General features: G+C 35.5%; 3 protein-coding genes across 4 annotated transcripts in view; 2 read left to right on the top strand and 1 right to left on the bottom strand.

Annotated features, from left to right (window-relative positions):
• Positions 1–1,951, top strand: part of LOC110859056 (transcription factor collier) — a 57,129-nt gene extending 55,178 nt beyond the window's left edge. For both annotated transcript variants that reach the window (XM_022107918.2, XM_035859233.1), the window contains exon 17: positions 509–1,951. In XM_022107918.2, coding sequence (XP_021963610.2) covers positions 509–543 — 35 coding nt within the window. In that variant the 3' untranslated portion in view covers positions 544–1,951. The remainder of the gene's footprint in view (positions 1–508) is intronic.
• Positions 1,952–3,360: 1,409 nt separating this feature from the next.
• Positions 3,361–9,198, top strand: LOC110859144 (dehydrogenase/reductase SDR family member on chromosome X). The gene is made up of 6 exons (XM_022108014.2): positions 3,361–3,719; positions 3,822–3,929; positions 4,603–4,776; positions 4,853–5,060; positions 5,518–5,719; positions 8,171–9,198. Exons 1-6 carry the CDS (start codon positions 3,566–3,568, stop codon positions 9,086–9,088), a joined length of 1,764 nt encoding a protein of 587 aa, XP_021963706.1. The 5' UTR covers positions 3,361–3,565; the 3' UTR covers positions 9,089–9,198.
• A 1-nt stretch (position 9,199) lies between these two features.
• Positions 9,200–10,967, bottom strand: LOC110859142. Its single transcript, XM_022108013.2, has 2 exons — positions 10,668–10,967; positions 9,200–10,125 (listed from the first exon to the last, which is right to left on the bottom strand). Exons 1-2 carry the CDS (start codon positions 10,774–10,776, stop codon positions 9,410–9,412), a joined length of 825 nt encoding a protein of 274 aa, XP_021963705.1. The 5' UTR covers positions 10,777–10,967; the 3' UTR covers positions 9,200–9,409.
• Positions 10,968–16,890: the final 5,923 nt, after the last annotated feature.

Below are 16,890 nucleotides of genomic sequence, written 5' to 3'. Positions count from 1 at the left end.
CCACTAATTTTGGAGCTCCCAATTAAAAACAAATATGTGCACACTCCAGATTTTGACACTTTTCGAATTAGGGGATCTTAAACTTAAGAAGCCTTCAGAAAAATGTAAACTCATCGAAACTGACTAAAAAAACTCGCCAAAATTCGCACATTTTAATCATTTTTTCCCTTTGAGAATTTGTTTTAAAATTCTGGGCGACAAATTTGCCGTCAGTGAGTTGATTAATGAAACGATACTGATTTTTTAACCCAGTTTCGATAAGTTTCAATTTTTCTGAAGGCTTCCTAAACTTGAGATCTTCTCCGCCAAAAAATGTCAAAATCTGGACTGTATACATATTTCTAAAAAATGGGCATCTCCCTCCTTCACAAATTTCTCGTCCAGAAACTTTGAATAAATTCCTACAACAAAAAAAAAACGATAAAAAACGTGCTAATTTTGACGATCAGTAATCAAATTAAACATACGATAACTAAAATTTTAACCATTTCTCTCCCTCTTTTTCCAGCTCTTCGAAGTTGTCTTTGGTTCAAACACGCTTAAATTGTAAGCCCATCGTCGTCGTCGTCCCGTCGTCCTCATCATCTCGTCATCATCGTCATCATCATCACAATTTCCGTACGTATCTTCCTCCTCAGGCGACAACAACGATGTCATGAAGAAAAAACTCATCAATTTAACAAAACCTCGTCGATCTTCATACTTCATAAATGAATAAATACTGGATAAAAAATATACTCATCATCGTTTCATATCGTGTAAGATGAAAGAATTCTCCTGTAAAATTACACCTGTAAAAAAATACTTAATTCGTATACGGACCTGTAAATAAGTCACGTGTCTATCTAATTAACTAGTCGTGAAAAATATGAATACTTTTTCAAAAAAATTCATAATTCCTAAAAATATGTAAATATCTACAAATCCACAACGACGACTATTACTTAACTATCAAACAAAACGGCCATATCAAATTTCATCAAGTTAAAATTAATTAATTGTAATTAGAAATTTTAGACTAATTTTAACGCCAATTTGTAAAATTATTAAAAATAAAAATACGACTGACAATTTTTTTAAGTTATACCTAAATAATTAATTAATTCCCCTGCCCTCCTCCCCCCCCCAATTTTTACCACTAAATAAATCCCCCACTTACAATTTATACGTGCCAATAATAATCATAAAATCCGATCTGAGATTTTATGTCATCCAAAATATTTACCAGCAAAATAAAGAAAAAATAAGGAACAAATGCTTGCCGAACATATCAAATAGGTTAAAATTACACAAATAATTAATTCATAATTCATAATTATTACAAAAAATTTTTCAAATTTTATTTACAATTTTATTTGATTTTTTTATAACAGAATTTTTGTACATTCAAATTTTCTCAAATTCTTTTATTTTCTCTTACACACTTTTTTTGATTAATTTTTTATATTTTTTTTGTACTAGATAATCAAATTTAAAAACAAATGATGAGTTCCTACCTCTAGTCTGGTAAATATTTACATAAATTTACATATTTTCTTGAAAATGCTGTGCCATAATTTTATTTCTTAAAAATAAAATTAAAATCCCAACAATACTCGGAGAACTGAAATACAGAAATTGTAAAGCGTTAAAAGTAAATATACATACATGTAAATGTCTCAAATCAGTATTGCTAATTTATTTAGGATTAATTAATTAGTGGATAAATTTAATTAAATATGTATGTAAATTAGGTAGTTAGCGTGTGAAATTTCCTTTTTATTTTAGAGTCAGCCAGGTCAAAAAAGAGTCAGTTCGTTCGTTCGTTCGTACGCAGTTAGTTAAATAAACAGTTAAAAATAATTGGTTGTTGGTTGAATTGAATGTGCAATAGAAATTTATGTATGTAATCACACTAAAGTTTAATGGATGACGTAAAAAGGAATAAAAAATAAGACTACAAAATGACCCATGAAACATAGCCGTGTCTATTTTTATTCGAGGAAATAAGGGAAATGATCTACATCATTTTTCATGTTTTACTTTTTTTTAATCATAAAATTTCATAAAAAAATGATGTAACAGGATAAATTTCATGATTTAACGTGTAGTCCCGACAAATGTTTTTTAGGATAAATGACACCGCATGCATACAAATAAAACCCAGGGCGCAGCTTCATTTAGCCCGAGACAGGGTGTTACTAATACATAATTAAGGTGGGTATTATACAACCACAACAACTTTAAATCATTTAAATTTTTGCACACATTTTTCCTAATCTTCCAATTCGCTTCTAATTTTGCATGTTCTACATGTATCAAAATTTTCAACTCGATTGGAGAAATTTTACTAGCGTAATCGACAGACAGACAACCATGACTAGTACATAAGACCTGACTCGGGCTAAAAACATGCAAATTTCACATTTTAGCTAAATAACGTCAATATTTCGGATTTCAAATGTAAAAAATAACCTGCACTGAAGCCTCATTTGGCCCGAGTCAGGTTGTTTTTAATAAGTTGTGTCCAAAAGTTCAAGTAAGCTTTACTCGATACACAGACAGACAATCATGACGAGTACGAAAGCTCTGACTCGGGTTAAAAATGACGTGTATAAATGTTTACGGTATTTATTACTGTATTGGAGGAAATATATTCTTCATAATTTTTCTTGTTTTACAAAAAAATGACGTACAAAGTTCACAATTTAACACAAACCGAAGAAATTTTTTAGGATAAATAAATGACACCACTTACATAAAATCAGGACAAAAATGCATTATGCTTTCATCATACTTACATAAATGTGTTAAAGTTTGATATCAATGCGCAACGAGCAGATAGATAAGCGCATATCAGAAGCAGCAGGTCAAAAAAAGTCATCGTGTACACACATACATAGTTGTCCTCTCAGTCACCACAAAATGTACAAGCTGTATAGCACGAGCTGTCAAGAGGCCGGATAAGTATTTATTTTCAACCTTTTCATTTTATCACGGTCAAACTTTGTCCTTAACTTTAATAGAGCATACAAATTTCAAAATATTCTTTCCTTTCATATTGTCACACATTTCCAGGTTTTCAGAAATATTCATAAAGGTTTCCCCTAAATATGGAAATCTGTGAACGGCATATTTTTTTTCAAAATACATATATATTGTAAAAATTTCATTTCAACGAATTTTGCCACAAAAAAGTTCAGAGTATTAAATACAGATAAATTCAAGAGTATAAATTTTTCCAAAAGTCTTATACATATTCATGTTTTTTCATATACATATTTCGGAAATGTTTTGACATTTTTTTCCAAAATATATATTTCAGCAATTTTTTCCTACATATATAAATACATATCCGCCCTCTGCTCAATTATCGATCCTTATTCATTGATATTGGTTATTGGTAACTGCACTGTCTGGTCTGGCCTTGTGTTTAATAATGTTGAAAATTCGCACGAATCATCATCCTCTTTATCGTAACCACCTTCTTTTTCGCACACTTTTGTCCATTTCTGCTGATCCTGGTTCACCCTTTGACTCCAACATTTATAAACAATTTCTTCATTTTTACCCCCCAAAATAAACCATGGCTGACAAAGCCAAACCCGCCCTTAAACCCCCCACGGGGGGAGCGTCCGGCTTTTTTCGGAGATTATGGAACACCCTCATCTTCTACAGGGTCGGAGTCCTCGCAAACTTAATAGAAATCTTTACATTTCATAGGAAATTCGATTTACAAAGTGAGCACAAATCCATCCCGGCATACGTAAATTCATAATTTGTCCCGTCATGAATTATTACGTAACAAATTCAGAAACATAATTTGTCATGAATTTCTGCAGAGGTGCCTCGTCGCCCGGGCGAGGTGGCCGTCGTGACCGGGGGAGGGAGAGGAATCGGGATTGAAATCGTTAAAAAATTACTCATCCTGGACATGCACGTCGTAATCGGTATAATCCCCACAATTTTTTACCCCCTACAAAAAAGTCGGAAATATTACTGCATTTTGAGCCCAGCTCTTCCCAGGGTTTGGATTTCTAGGGGTGTCATATATACCACACCCATAAAATCTACGTGAAGGGGGCAAAAGTCGTACGAAAATAAGATGCAGATTCATAATTTTCTTCATAATTTTCAAAAAAATTCAGTTTCTACTTCTCCATAACAAAGATTGCACCTATTTGTGAAAAAGTATTTGATCAAATTTCTTGTTTGGCGTTGAACTTACTCTCATTGTCAGTCAGGTCAAAATACTTGGATGAAATGCAGCATGTTGGACTCCGATGTTCTCAGGAAATTTGGATTTCCGGTGCTGAGACACCCACAAAAGACCAAAATCTGCGTGGAAAAGGCAAAAGTCTAACGAAAATACAGGTTTTGTGAAGAAAATAACATTTTATCGCTGTCAAAATCTTTCATGATTTTTTAAATATTTACACAAAAGTTTAACGGCGATACATGTAAAGTTAATTTCTTCATAAATCATGAATTTTCGTTATCTTCTGCACGTATGTAGATTCTCATTTTTTTGTGGGTGTAACAGCCCTGAGAATACAAACCCCCGAAGCTCAAACTAATGTATTTTGACCACTCCTGCAAAAAAAAAACTTTGTCAATTTCCAGGCTGTCGAAATAAAGTCTCTGGGACCGAAGCGGTCGAAAAACTACGAAATTCCGGAATCGTCACCGGAACAACGAACGTACTCGCACTCGACCTCACGTCGCTCCAATCCGTCCGCGATTTCGCTAACAAAATCATCGTCAAGTATCCTAAAATTCACATCCTCATCAACAACGGTATGTGTCCCATTTTTTCATAAATCTAGCTTTCAAAATTTCGGAATCAATTTCAAAATCAAAATTTTAAAATCAGGTGGGATCATGTCTGTTCCCTACAGCGTCACCGAGGACGGAAACGAGTCTACATTTCAGGTCAACTATCTCTCCCACTTCCTCCTGATTAATCTCCTCCTCCCCAAACTAATCCGTGGGGGACGGTCCGGACGAACCAGTCGGATCGTCAACGTCTCCTCCGCCGCGCAGTACGGGGGCAAAATCGACTTTGACGATATCAACATGACGTAAAACTTCATAAATATAACTTTATTATCACCAAAATCGTAAAAATTAGCATATTTTTAATCATTTCTCCACTCTGGAAACTTATTTTAAAATTCTGGACGACCAAAATTTGTAATCAGTGAGTTGATTAATTGAATGACGTTGAGTTTTTTGAGCCAATTTCGACGAGTTCCAATTTTTCTGCAGGCTTCTTAAACTTCAATTCTCCTCCGCCCAACCAAAAGGTGTCAAAACCTGGACTGTACATTTTCAAAAAAATTGGCAATTCAAAAACGGTCAAAATTTGGAGTGCATATTTTTACAAACTTACGACGTGCTCTATAAATTTCTAGTCCAGAATTTTAAAATAAATTCCCAGAGGAGAGAAATGATTTAAAATGTGTGTATTTTATTTTATGATGAATCATCCAGCCTTACGATAATTTAAATATTAATTAAAATCTAATTTGCATATAGGCAAATGTACTGCAAATCGATGGCCTACATGTCCTCCAAACTGATGCAAGTCGTGTCCACGAAGCATCTCAACGCCAAGCTGGAGAAGGAAGGGGTGCACCTCCGCGTCTACGCCGTCCACCCAGGCGTCGTCCATACCGATTTGTACAAAAATATGGGCCTCATTCTCACCTTCAAATTCTTATTCAGATTTTTTTACAAGGTAATTAATTAAGCTGGAATTAATTTAATTTCCCCCAATTCAACCTCTTTGCATGCAAATTTCCGAAATGGCATCAATTTCGCGTATGTATTTTGGGATAAATGCAAACTTGGTATTATGAAAGTATCGATAAAAAAATTGCTCCAACTCCATTAGCAGTTTTTTTTCGAAATAAATTTCATTAAAAATTAATTCGCTAATTTTTTTTAATTGATCGTTCCATAATTAGGACCACAATTTAACTTTGTATCAAAGTATGAAAAATTACAATTAACAATTTACAATTCGCTTAGGACTTAAGGTGCTTTGGGATGACGCGTTGGTCTGTCATTTTTAATACTAGTCCGCCCCAATTCAACCGTTTTACATGCAAATTTCTTAAATGGCATCAATTTCGCGAATTGTCAGATAAATGCAACTTTTTATAGTTTTGTGTAATTAATAATACCAAACTAATTTTTGCCAGTACAAAACACTGTCAAGTTGAAAACAATTGGTGAGTTCAGTTTTGAGGAAATTTATTGAAAATACTATAAAATCAAATAAAGTTTGGATAAATATTAATTTATTGAATAACAAGTTAGGTGCAAGCAGTGGGAAATGAGAATGACAATTCTTTTTTGGAAATAGTCGTAAAAAATTCGAATTAAATTGTTTGGTATGTACGTTCTCAAATTTCTCAAATTTCTCAAATTACTTGAAATTTCTTGTTTTTTAATATTTCATTGTTTATGTGAATGTGTTTAATATAAAATTTCATATGAATTTCAAATTCTGTCGCAAAATGTGAAAGTCCAACGTCGAAAAATATATAATATACTAATTAAAATAAGCTGCAATTTATTTAGATGCGTCGATTTGCAGTAACAAATAATTTTGTCGTCAAAATTTTAAATTAAAAAGAATAATTTTTGAAACAAAGTTGAACTTTTCAACTTTTTCTACTATAAGTAGTTAATTGTCAATTTTTCTAGGTTTCCTGAATTTCACAAGCATGATCTGGATTGAATTTTTAATAATGGGTGTGGCAGCCATGCATGTTCTTCCAGATTATTTTCAGACAATATGTAATCCACTAAATACAAATAAGTTTTGTGTAAAAATTAGGACACGACTGGTTGTTGCAAATTTAAAGCAAAATACTGTTTTCCTCGAATTTTTAATTTTGTATCAAAAACTTCAATGGAAAAATTGTAAATTGTAAATTTTCATAAAATTTAGCTATTTTTTAAATATCGAATTTGCAACACGATTTCCGAAACGATTGTAGCACTTCAAAGTCGAAATTAATTTGGCAAAAAATCAATAATCTGTAAATTTGATTTTAGATTCGGTTTAGGTCCATGATAAGTAAAATACTTGTTAAAAACGTATTATTTAAAAGATAAGGCTAAAATTAATGAAAATCTGAGCAAAAAAATATTTTGCAGCAAATTAAACAAACTTCAAAGTCGATATACCATTTTGCATATTTTATAAATTCATAATTGCCGTTAATTATTAACGGCAAGATTTCCGAGACGAGTAACATTACAAAGTCGAAATTCGTTTCAAAATCCAACAACTGGTCCATTTGATTTTAGTTTCGATCTAGATTCATGACCACATACTCGTTAAAATTGAAAAAATTATAAATGGATTAGCAATCCTTTTCAAATTGATAGTTTCGAAGTGACAAAAATTAACTTATTAAAAAAAGTATGAAAAGTAAAAGAATTTGGTAAACTTCGGTGCCACAAAATAAATTTTGTAGCTTGTTTTTAATATGTTTCGCAAAGTACTTTAATGCATACTTAGTTTTTGGTAGTACAAATCTATCAATTTTCAAAAAATAGCGAATTTATTTTAGAGGAAATTTTGTGTGAAAAAAATGACAAATTAATTCACTATTAAATATTATTTCCAAATCGATAGTTCTGTCCTACAAAAATTAACTGAATATTGTAAAGTTTACATAAAAGTATAAAATTCTGCATAATTTATCCCAAAACTCCATTTTAAAAATCTAGAAAGTTAGAAAATTTTAATCCATTTTAGAAAATCCCATTTTTCATATTTACTTTAAATGGTTGAGTTAATTTTTGCCACTACAGAACTATCGATTTGAAAAGGATTCCTAATTCATTTGCCATTTTACCTATCGCACAAACTGCCTGAAGAAACGTTAGGTTGTATTGACTTGGACCACGTAAATTCAAAATTTCAACCAAATCGGAGGGTTCCACTTACACCATCGCATTGTTAGCATTACCACATGAAAAGTTTCATTTATGTGACGACTCGTGAAATTGATGCCATTTTAGAACTTTGCATGCAAAGAGATTGAATTGGGGTAGACTGATACTAAAAATCTATGCCATCCCAACTCGTCATAGTCGTCATCCTATAGCACCTTAAACTTAACCATAATTTAAGCTTAATCTTAATGCCTTTATTTCTTTCTTTCTTCAGACCCCAGAACAAGGCGCCGACGGCGTCCTCTACGCCGCCATCTCCTCCAAATTCGAGGGGGAAGGGGGCCACTTTTTCTCCAACTGTAAAATCAGCTCGGTCAACAAGCTCGCCACGAAGTCCTCCGTGGCCCAAAAGCTGTGGGACCTTTCCTGCCGAATGACTTCCTGGGAGGACATCCCGCTCCACGAAATCGTCAAAAGCACCATGATCGCCGTCCGAAAAGGTCCCTCCGTCACGGAACCCCCGCCCCCACAAAATGCCCTAAAAAAGAACAACGCCGACCGGAAACGGAAGGAGAGCGAGGCTAGAAAACAACTCGAGCGCCAAGAACGCGTCGACATGGACGACGGCGTCAAAGTCGTCGCGGCGCCACAATCTGCCGCCCCGCCCCGAATTTCGATCGCTTCGGCGTCATCCTCCTCAATTTCATCGTCCCTTTCGACCAACACGATCGTCGGGAATGACCAAGTCGCGGTGGTCATTATTCCCGCGACGGCGACGGAAGCGAGCGACAGTGACGAGGGGGACGGGGACGATGTCAGTTTTAGCGGAAAAGTGGACGATACAAGAAAAGAAGAGCAAGATGTGTCGTTGTCTTCGTCGTCATCTTTGGTCAGCAATGACACCTCGGCGACGGAAGTCGTCACTTCCGAGTTTGTCTCAACTTGTGTGCCCTCTTCGTCGTCGTATCAAATTCAAGAGGACGATAGCGTCGCCACAATTTCAAAAATTGAAAAGTATGACGATAACGTCACCAAAAATAGTGTCAGTGTTTCAGAAATTGAACAAAATGACCACAGCGTCACCACAAATGGTGTCAGTATTTCAAAAAATGAACAAAATGACGATTCCGTAAAAAATGGCGTCACTATTTCCGAAATTACGGATGAATTCGATTTCCTCGAGGAAGAATAAGAACTCGACAAAAATCATCTTCCTCCTCTTCAGTCGTAAATATGTAAATTATAAATTAATTAAACTTAAATGTAATACTAAAACAAATAAATGTTTAAATATGCAAATGAGTCGTCCTTTGGCTTAACGTGCAACAATTTATTTATTACCAACAACAAAAATATAATAATAATATAACACCACTTCCGTCGTAAAATAAAATAAAATCCACAAATTAAATATGCTTCAAAACCGTCATCTTTTGTGTATTTATGTAAATGTGCAGACAAGTTCATAACACGTGTCGTCCTCGTGTTTTATGACCACGTTCCATCGGTCTCCTCATTCTTCGCCCCCCTTCTCCCCGATACCCGCCCTCCTCTTAATCTCGTTCCCATTCTGGGTCGGAATATACATATTGCTCGGCGTGATAAGAACCGGGTCACTCAGCCCCACCGGTTTCGGGTCCTGCACAAAAACGGGTACGGGCTTATCTTGTACCTTATCGCCGCCCAACACTCTCGCACCTCCCCCCATTCCCCCCATTGCCCCTCCTGCCCCCACTCCCCCCGTCGCAGCCTTCATCACATTCCCAAACAAATCCCACATCGCTCCTGACAGCGACACCTTCACAAACGATGCCACGCCCTGGATCACTTTCGTGCTCACGGTGGACAGCGCCGTGCCCACCGCGCTCATCGCGGCCCTCGCTTCCGCCTCCTTTTGCGCATCATGCGATCCCTGCGCTTTCTGGACGATGTCCAAACTGCGGGAGATCGTCGTATTGAGCATTTCTGTCATGAGGGTGGCGACGCTTTTGACGATGGCGTTGGTCATTTCGGAGCCCAGCGTGTGCTTCATGTTTCTCTGGGCGAGGCAGAGAAAGTCGCCGGGCGGGCAGGGCGGTGGCAGGGAAGGGGTGGAGGACGAGGACGAAGACCGGTCTGAGGGGAGGACGGAGGGGTAATATTTCTCGAAAAAGGAGGGTTCCGGCTCCGTCGGGGTGTTGGCGAAGAGCGGCGTCACCCCGTAGTTCGAGCGGGCGACGGTGTCCTCATCTAATTAGCAATTAATTTGCAATTAATTTCTGCATATAATTTTTGCATGCAAGTTTTGCATTTTTTGAACGTATATATATATGTAACTTTTGAGTATGTTTTGTAAATATAATTTTAATTTTGTAGTTAATTTTTATGGTAGAATTTTGAATAAAATTTGTACATACAAGTTTTTTAATATAATTTTTATATGCAATTTTTACATATAATTTGTAATGGAATTTTTGTATGTGACCAATTTTTGCATGAATGTAAACCCTTTTTTTCATATATTTAATTTCTGCATATAATTTTTTAATGCAGGTTCAACATAAAGGTGTACAAATTCTGAATATAATTTTCGAATATAATTTTGAATATAATTTGTAACTTTTCCATATGCATATAACTTTTGAGTATATTTTTGGAATATATTTAATTCGTATACATTTTTTAAATTAATTTTTGAATTTTTTTTACCATATAATTTTTTCCACATTTATGAAATTAAGAATCCTAATTAACAAACCCTATTAATTAAGGTTATCTATAATTATACATACCTTTAAGAAATGCGGCGTCCCTTATACTCTGCAATAATCCGGCGGACGCATAATCCTGCCCGAGTAAAATCGTGGATACGAAAATCACAAACACTTTTCTGCTCTCCATTTTTAGGAACAACTTCAAATTCAAAAACTTCAAATTTTCAAAATTTCCTAAATCACGTATCACTATTTCCCCACACGGAACGATCCTACTTGTTTCAAGTTGAATGACCAAATGACCAAAAATCTAACCTTTTACATATTACTCATATACATATCAATCTTAACGCATCATAGCTCACTTCCGGTCCACTCTTTCGATAGCGTCTTTTTGCCTGATTGTGCAGGAAGTTAGACGTCGCAGAATTCACGAGAACAATTAAACGTGACATAACTAACATAACATAACAATCATACATCATTTTTGGCATTAAATAACACTCTTTAATAATGTGGACGAGATGACGATCACTTTTTTTCTAAGACATAAATAATGGTAGCCTAACCTGACCAGACCACCTTTACACATTGGTCACCAACTAAACCAATCTGTACACCTACATATTATTTGCACATGCAGAAAAAAACTTTCCCTTTCTCTCTCTCGAAATGAAATGAAATGAAGCGACTCATTCACTATAACCCCCATTTATTGCAATTATTGAAGTGCATAATATGTGTAAAGAATGTTTACATTTATTTCAAAATTTTTCCTTGTCATTACAACTTTTGCTTAAAGTTCATTGTGAATGTGAAGGTGGTGGCAGTAATGGGATGTAATTCGCGAAAGACCGGTTTTCCCAGCAGACTCGTCACTGAATTGCACTTTGTGGCGTGACTATGTATACAAATGTAGTGTCAAATTTAGGACGCTTAACACAATATCAAGGATGATTAAAATTCTTGTCAAAATAGAGGGGGACCTCAGACACACGAAAAAATCGTCGCTTCGAATTTCGCTTTGTTTTTCGCTTATCGATATCATGGCCAAAATTATGAAATTTGCAAAATTTTGTTGAGACTTCAGCTAAGCGACCTTAACCCCACTTCTGAGTTGAGTTTCTGTTCGCTTACCCCAGAGCTCGCCTATCAGGAAGTAAGCGAAAAACGAAGCGAAATTCTAAGCGACGATATTTTCGTGTGTCTGAGGAGGCCCAAAATATTTTGTAGATGCCAAAATACAGAACAAATCATGAAAACAATATGTTTTGGCAGGGATAAAAAGTTAATTTCTTCATAAAACCCGTATTTTTGCCTTCTCCACGTAGATTTTCGTCTTTTTGTGGGTGTAACCACCCCGGAAATCCAAAATCTGGGAAGAACCCAGCTCAAAATACTGAATTTTGACAAAATATTTTGAAAATTATGAATTTAAAAGTTCAATTTTTCACCCACTTAATCTGCGGCATGCATCATGGACGCCCGGGTATCGGGGACCTTCCTGTATTTCCCCTTCTTCCAGGCGAGGAAGCCTCTGATGGAGTCCGTCAGGCAGAGTTTGATCTCCGTCTCCTCCGTCGGCGGGGGGCACCAGACCTTCTCCCGCACCGCCATGGGGGTTGGATAAGCCTTCTTCGCCACCAGGTTCGCGGGGCCCCAGTCCAGACGGGATGCCCGGCCGAAGACGAAACCTTCCTCGGGCGTCACCGTGGGGTGCTTCATTTTCAAACCGACGTGCAAAAGACGGGCTTCCAGGGCCGTGCGGAGGTCTGCGGGCGCAATATTTCAGGGGGAAAGGTCAAAAATGGAAGTATTTCAGATTTCATAGGTCAAAAATAGCAATATTTCACGTGTCAAAGCTCAAAAATGTAAAAATTTCGAATGTCAAACATGTCAAGATTTCAGATTTAAAACGACAGAAATCTCAACATTTCCAATTTTGAAAGACAAAGATGTCAATATTTCAAATTTAAAGCGTCATAAATGTCATGATTTATGATTTCAAAGATCAAAAATGTCAAGATTTCTAATTTCAATTGTTAAAAATGTCAAAATTTCAGATTTCAATAGTCAAATATGGTAAAATTTCACGTGTCAAAGGTCAAAGTGTTAATATTTCAGATTACAAATGATAAAAATTACAATATTTCAGATTTAAATTCTCAAAAAATGTAAGTATTTCAGATTTCAAATTTCAAAAATGTCATTATTTCACATGTCAAACGTTAAAAATGTCAAGATTTCACCCATAATTATTTATGACGCCACGTACCTTCCGACTGTTTCTGAATTCGCATGCACTACACGACCCAAACGAGAAAAATATTAAAATCAAAATCTTGGCCCACATTTCAATCGTTGCAAATACCTTGAGTTTTTGCCTCTCCAAGTGCTCGTCTCTGCGATCGAGGAGGTTTTTGTACGGCTGCGACGTCCTCGCGAAGCTCTCCGGGTTCGGAAAATGTCCCAAAAGACGATTCTTCTCAGCCCGATACTTCCTCACCTCCTCCTCCGCCTCAAGCTCCACTTTCTGCAGGTCGTACCGCGTATGATAACCAGTCACCACGTCCCCAATCAACGTTTCACAGCTAGTCAAAAATGGGATCATAAATTATTATGCAAATTATGTGAGTTGCCTCAATGTCTCATCGCCGAAATCGTCAAAATAATCATCACATTTTGAACCACTTCTCCGCCCTCACGATTTAATATAAAATTCTGAGCGACAAATTTATAGATCAGGTCCTAACTTTTTTTAAATATGTACTCCAAATTTTGACCGTTTTTGAAGGAGGAGATCTCAAGTTTAAGAAATCTTCAGAATAATTGGAACTGGCTTAAAAAAACTCAGCTCCATTCCATTAATCAACTCACTGACTACAAATTCGTCGTCCAGAATTTAGAAATAAATTCCCATAGCTCAGAAATAATTAAAATTGTTTCGATTTTCACAATTTTGATGAGTTTTGAGCCGTTTTTGACGAGTTCCAATTTTTCTGAAAGGTCCTTAAACTTGAGATCTCCTCCTTCAAAAACGGTCAAAAACCGTCGTCTATATTTTTAGAAAATTGGCAACTCCGCCCGCTCTACAAATTTTGTCGTGCAGAATTTTAAAATAAATTCTCAGAGAATTGATTTTAAATGCGCTGATTTTGACAATTTTTATGATTATAAGTCATCCTTAAAAAATAAGTTTCCGACGCACTTAGCCTTGAGCCGGTCTCTTTCCGCAGTGATTGCTTGGAATGTGTGGACGAAGGAGCGGAATTCGCCCTTTTTCCGATTCACGTCCTCCAACGTGATGGCGACCTCTCTCTTCGTCGTTTTTATTCCTTGCCTCGTCCTCACGATGAAGTCGTGCTGTGCAAAAAAAGTGTGCAAATTTTCAATCAAAATTTCATTGAAAAATTTTTCGCACATACTTTGACCCGATTCCGAACATACTCCTTCTTCAACATGGGCATCTTTTCGTCCGCGTCCCGCATCAGGTCTTGATACTCGCAAATTTGGTCTTGATACTGCACACGTGGACGAGAAATTTATTAGCATTTTTTTTCGCAAATTATTTTCTAATCAGCATATTTTTTTGCAATAATTTAAAGCAGACATTTTTTACGCATGGTCAAAAACTCTCAGTTGTTTTTGCAAACTTCTTTAATTAGTATTTTCTCTCATAATTTAAATCATCATTTTTCCTATAATTTTAAATAGCGTATTTTTGCACATGGTAAAAAAACCCGCAGCTTTTTTTGCAAATACTTAATTCAAATCAGCATGTTTTTGGACATGGTTAAAACCTTGCATATTTTTTTCAATGGTCAAAAACTCGCATATTTTTGCCATAATTTAAAGTTGCATATCTATTTTTTGCCATAATTTAACGCACTAGATATTTTTGCAAAGGGTCAAAACTCCGAGTTTTTTTCAATTACAATTTTTTCCGCATAATTTTAAATTCTCCCAATTATTTTTATCCCCAAAATTTTCTCCAAAATTTCCTTACCAAATTTCTTTTCCGCATGGATTCATTAATCAAATCTTGCAGGGTACAAATCAACGTCAAATTACTGTGCGTCGTGTCATTATAATATGTTTTCATAGCTTCAAATTGCAGCTCAAAATTTCGAGATAATTTCCAAATAAATTCACCCCATCGTTCTTCAGTCTGAAAATTTCAAAATTTTAATTAATCCGACTTCCAGAAATTTAAATTTTTATTTTGAAACCACACCATTTGAAACTCCATTCGTCTCGTGAGGTGGAAAAGATTCATGGAATTTTCCATCTGAATTTCCAAATCTTTCGTAAATTGGTTCAACTGATTGGCATGATCGTCCATATATTTCTGAAGATCGTCCAATTTGTCCCTGATCAAAAATTCGAAATTTGTTAAGGAATTTTCATAATTAAATATTTATTTATTATAAAAATTGCGATTATTTTTCATATTTTTTTACTGTCAAAGTTGTAAGCCTCAAAACCTTTTCCAAAATTTTGCAAATACATTTATTTCAAATATAAAAATGTAGGTACAATTTTTGTTTTAAAAGACAAATGCTGTCAAATTTCAATGATTTTACATTTTCAGCAAAATCACGAAATTTAAATACCTGTAAATTCAAATATTTATGGTTTTCCGTACCCCGTCCATAAATGTTCTAGCGTTTTTTTTCAAACAAGCATATATTTCTTTCTACTATTTTTTTAAAAGTACGTATTTCAAAAATTGTGAAAGGATTTTGTTGAAAAACTGGACTAGACAAAAATTTAAATTAAAAACTAATAATAGTTTCGGCCAAAGAAAGGTAAAAAATCCGTCTTTTCAAAAATATTTTGGTTTTTTACCGCAGTTTTGTATAATTTCTTACCGCGTGTCACCAATACTTTTTCTATATTTTTCCGCATTTTTGGCCAAAATGTCGTTCTGTTCTTCGATATCGGTCGCAATTCCTTGCCATTCTCGCTCCAGTAGGTCTTTCAACTTTTTCCTCCGGATCTCGTCCCGCACGTCCATCGCCGTGCAGTTGATTTGCGCATCGTACCGGAAATGTTTCCCCTCAAAAGTTCAAAATTTCATGAAATAAATATTTAACGTAGTAATCAACGCAAAAATTGTCAAAATTTGCACATTTTTAATCATTTCTCCGCTCTGGGAACTTATTTTAAAATTCTGAACGATAAATTTGCAGAGCAGGGAGTTACCAATTTTTTGAAAATGTGCATTCCAAATTTTGACCGTTTTTGAAGGAGGAGATCTCACGTTTCAGAAACCTTCAGAAAAATTGGAACTCGTCGAAACAGACTTCAAAAACTCATCGCCATTCCATCAATCAACTCACTGACTGCAAATTTGTCGCCCAGAATTTTAAAATAAATTCCCAGAGCCGAGAAATTATCAAAAATGCGTTAATTTTGACAATTTTCGTGACGAGTAATCGATTCCTAAAATAAGTCAACTTTTCTCCTCCAGAAAAACTATCTCTTAATTTATTTACCTCGATTGATTTGATGGTTTTATTGTCATCGGCGTCTTGATGCATCCGATTATTGTCCGCGATCTTCTTCTCTTCCTCAATCTAGATAAAAACATGCAAAAAATTCTGCACGCAACGAGGAGACCTTGCAAATTTTTAATCTAAATACGCCACTAACCATCAGACATCGATACTTTTTCCAGTAAGTTTCTTTCACCTGAAAAAAAAATAACAAATAAAATGCGAACCAGGCAGAACACTTTTCACTTTGCAAAATATATCCCTCGACATTTTTTGCGGAAATGGAAATTTAAACCAAAAAAATTGGACCCTAACAATGGAGGTCTCCCATCGTATGCTCTCCGATTTTGAGCAAATTAGTGTCAATCTATGACAAATTTGATTGGTATGAAATTTGCAAAAGACGCCATCTCCCAATGGACACCTTTGGCAGAGATATTTGCATCCGAAGAGGAGAAAACGCGTCTTCAAATCGACAAATTTCACACTTTCCAAATTTACTGCGGGTTATCTCCTCTTCGGATGCAAATATCTCTGCCAAAGGTGTCCATTGGGAGATCGCGTCTTTTGCAAATTTCATACCAATCAAATTTGTCACAGATTGACACTAATTTGCTCAAAATCGGAGAGCTTTATAAAGAAACTTTCAGAAATATAAACCTCAAAATTCAAAAAACTATCATTTCCTGACTCACATCGTAGAGGAAATCTCGTTCGAGTTGGAATCTGATCCTCTCCTCGCGACACAGGGTGACCTGTTCCTTCATCTTTTCCGCGGCCCACTCCAACTCGTCGCGGCGCAG

This window comes from Folsomia candida, unplaced genomic scaffold, assembly GCF_002217175.1.
Source record: "Folsomia candida strain VU population unplaced genomic scaffold, ASM221717v1 Fcan01_Sc024, whole genome shotgun sequence".
NCBI classification, from domain to species: Eukaryota; Metazoa; Arthropoda; class Collembola; order Entomobryomorpha; family Isotomidae; genus Folsomia; species Folsomia candida.
The sequence above is the reverse complement of the archived record's forward strand: the minus strand, read 5'-3'. Positions and strand labels throughout refer to the sequence as shown.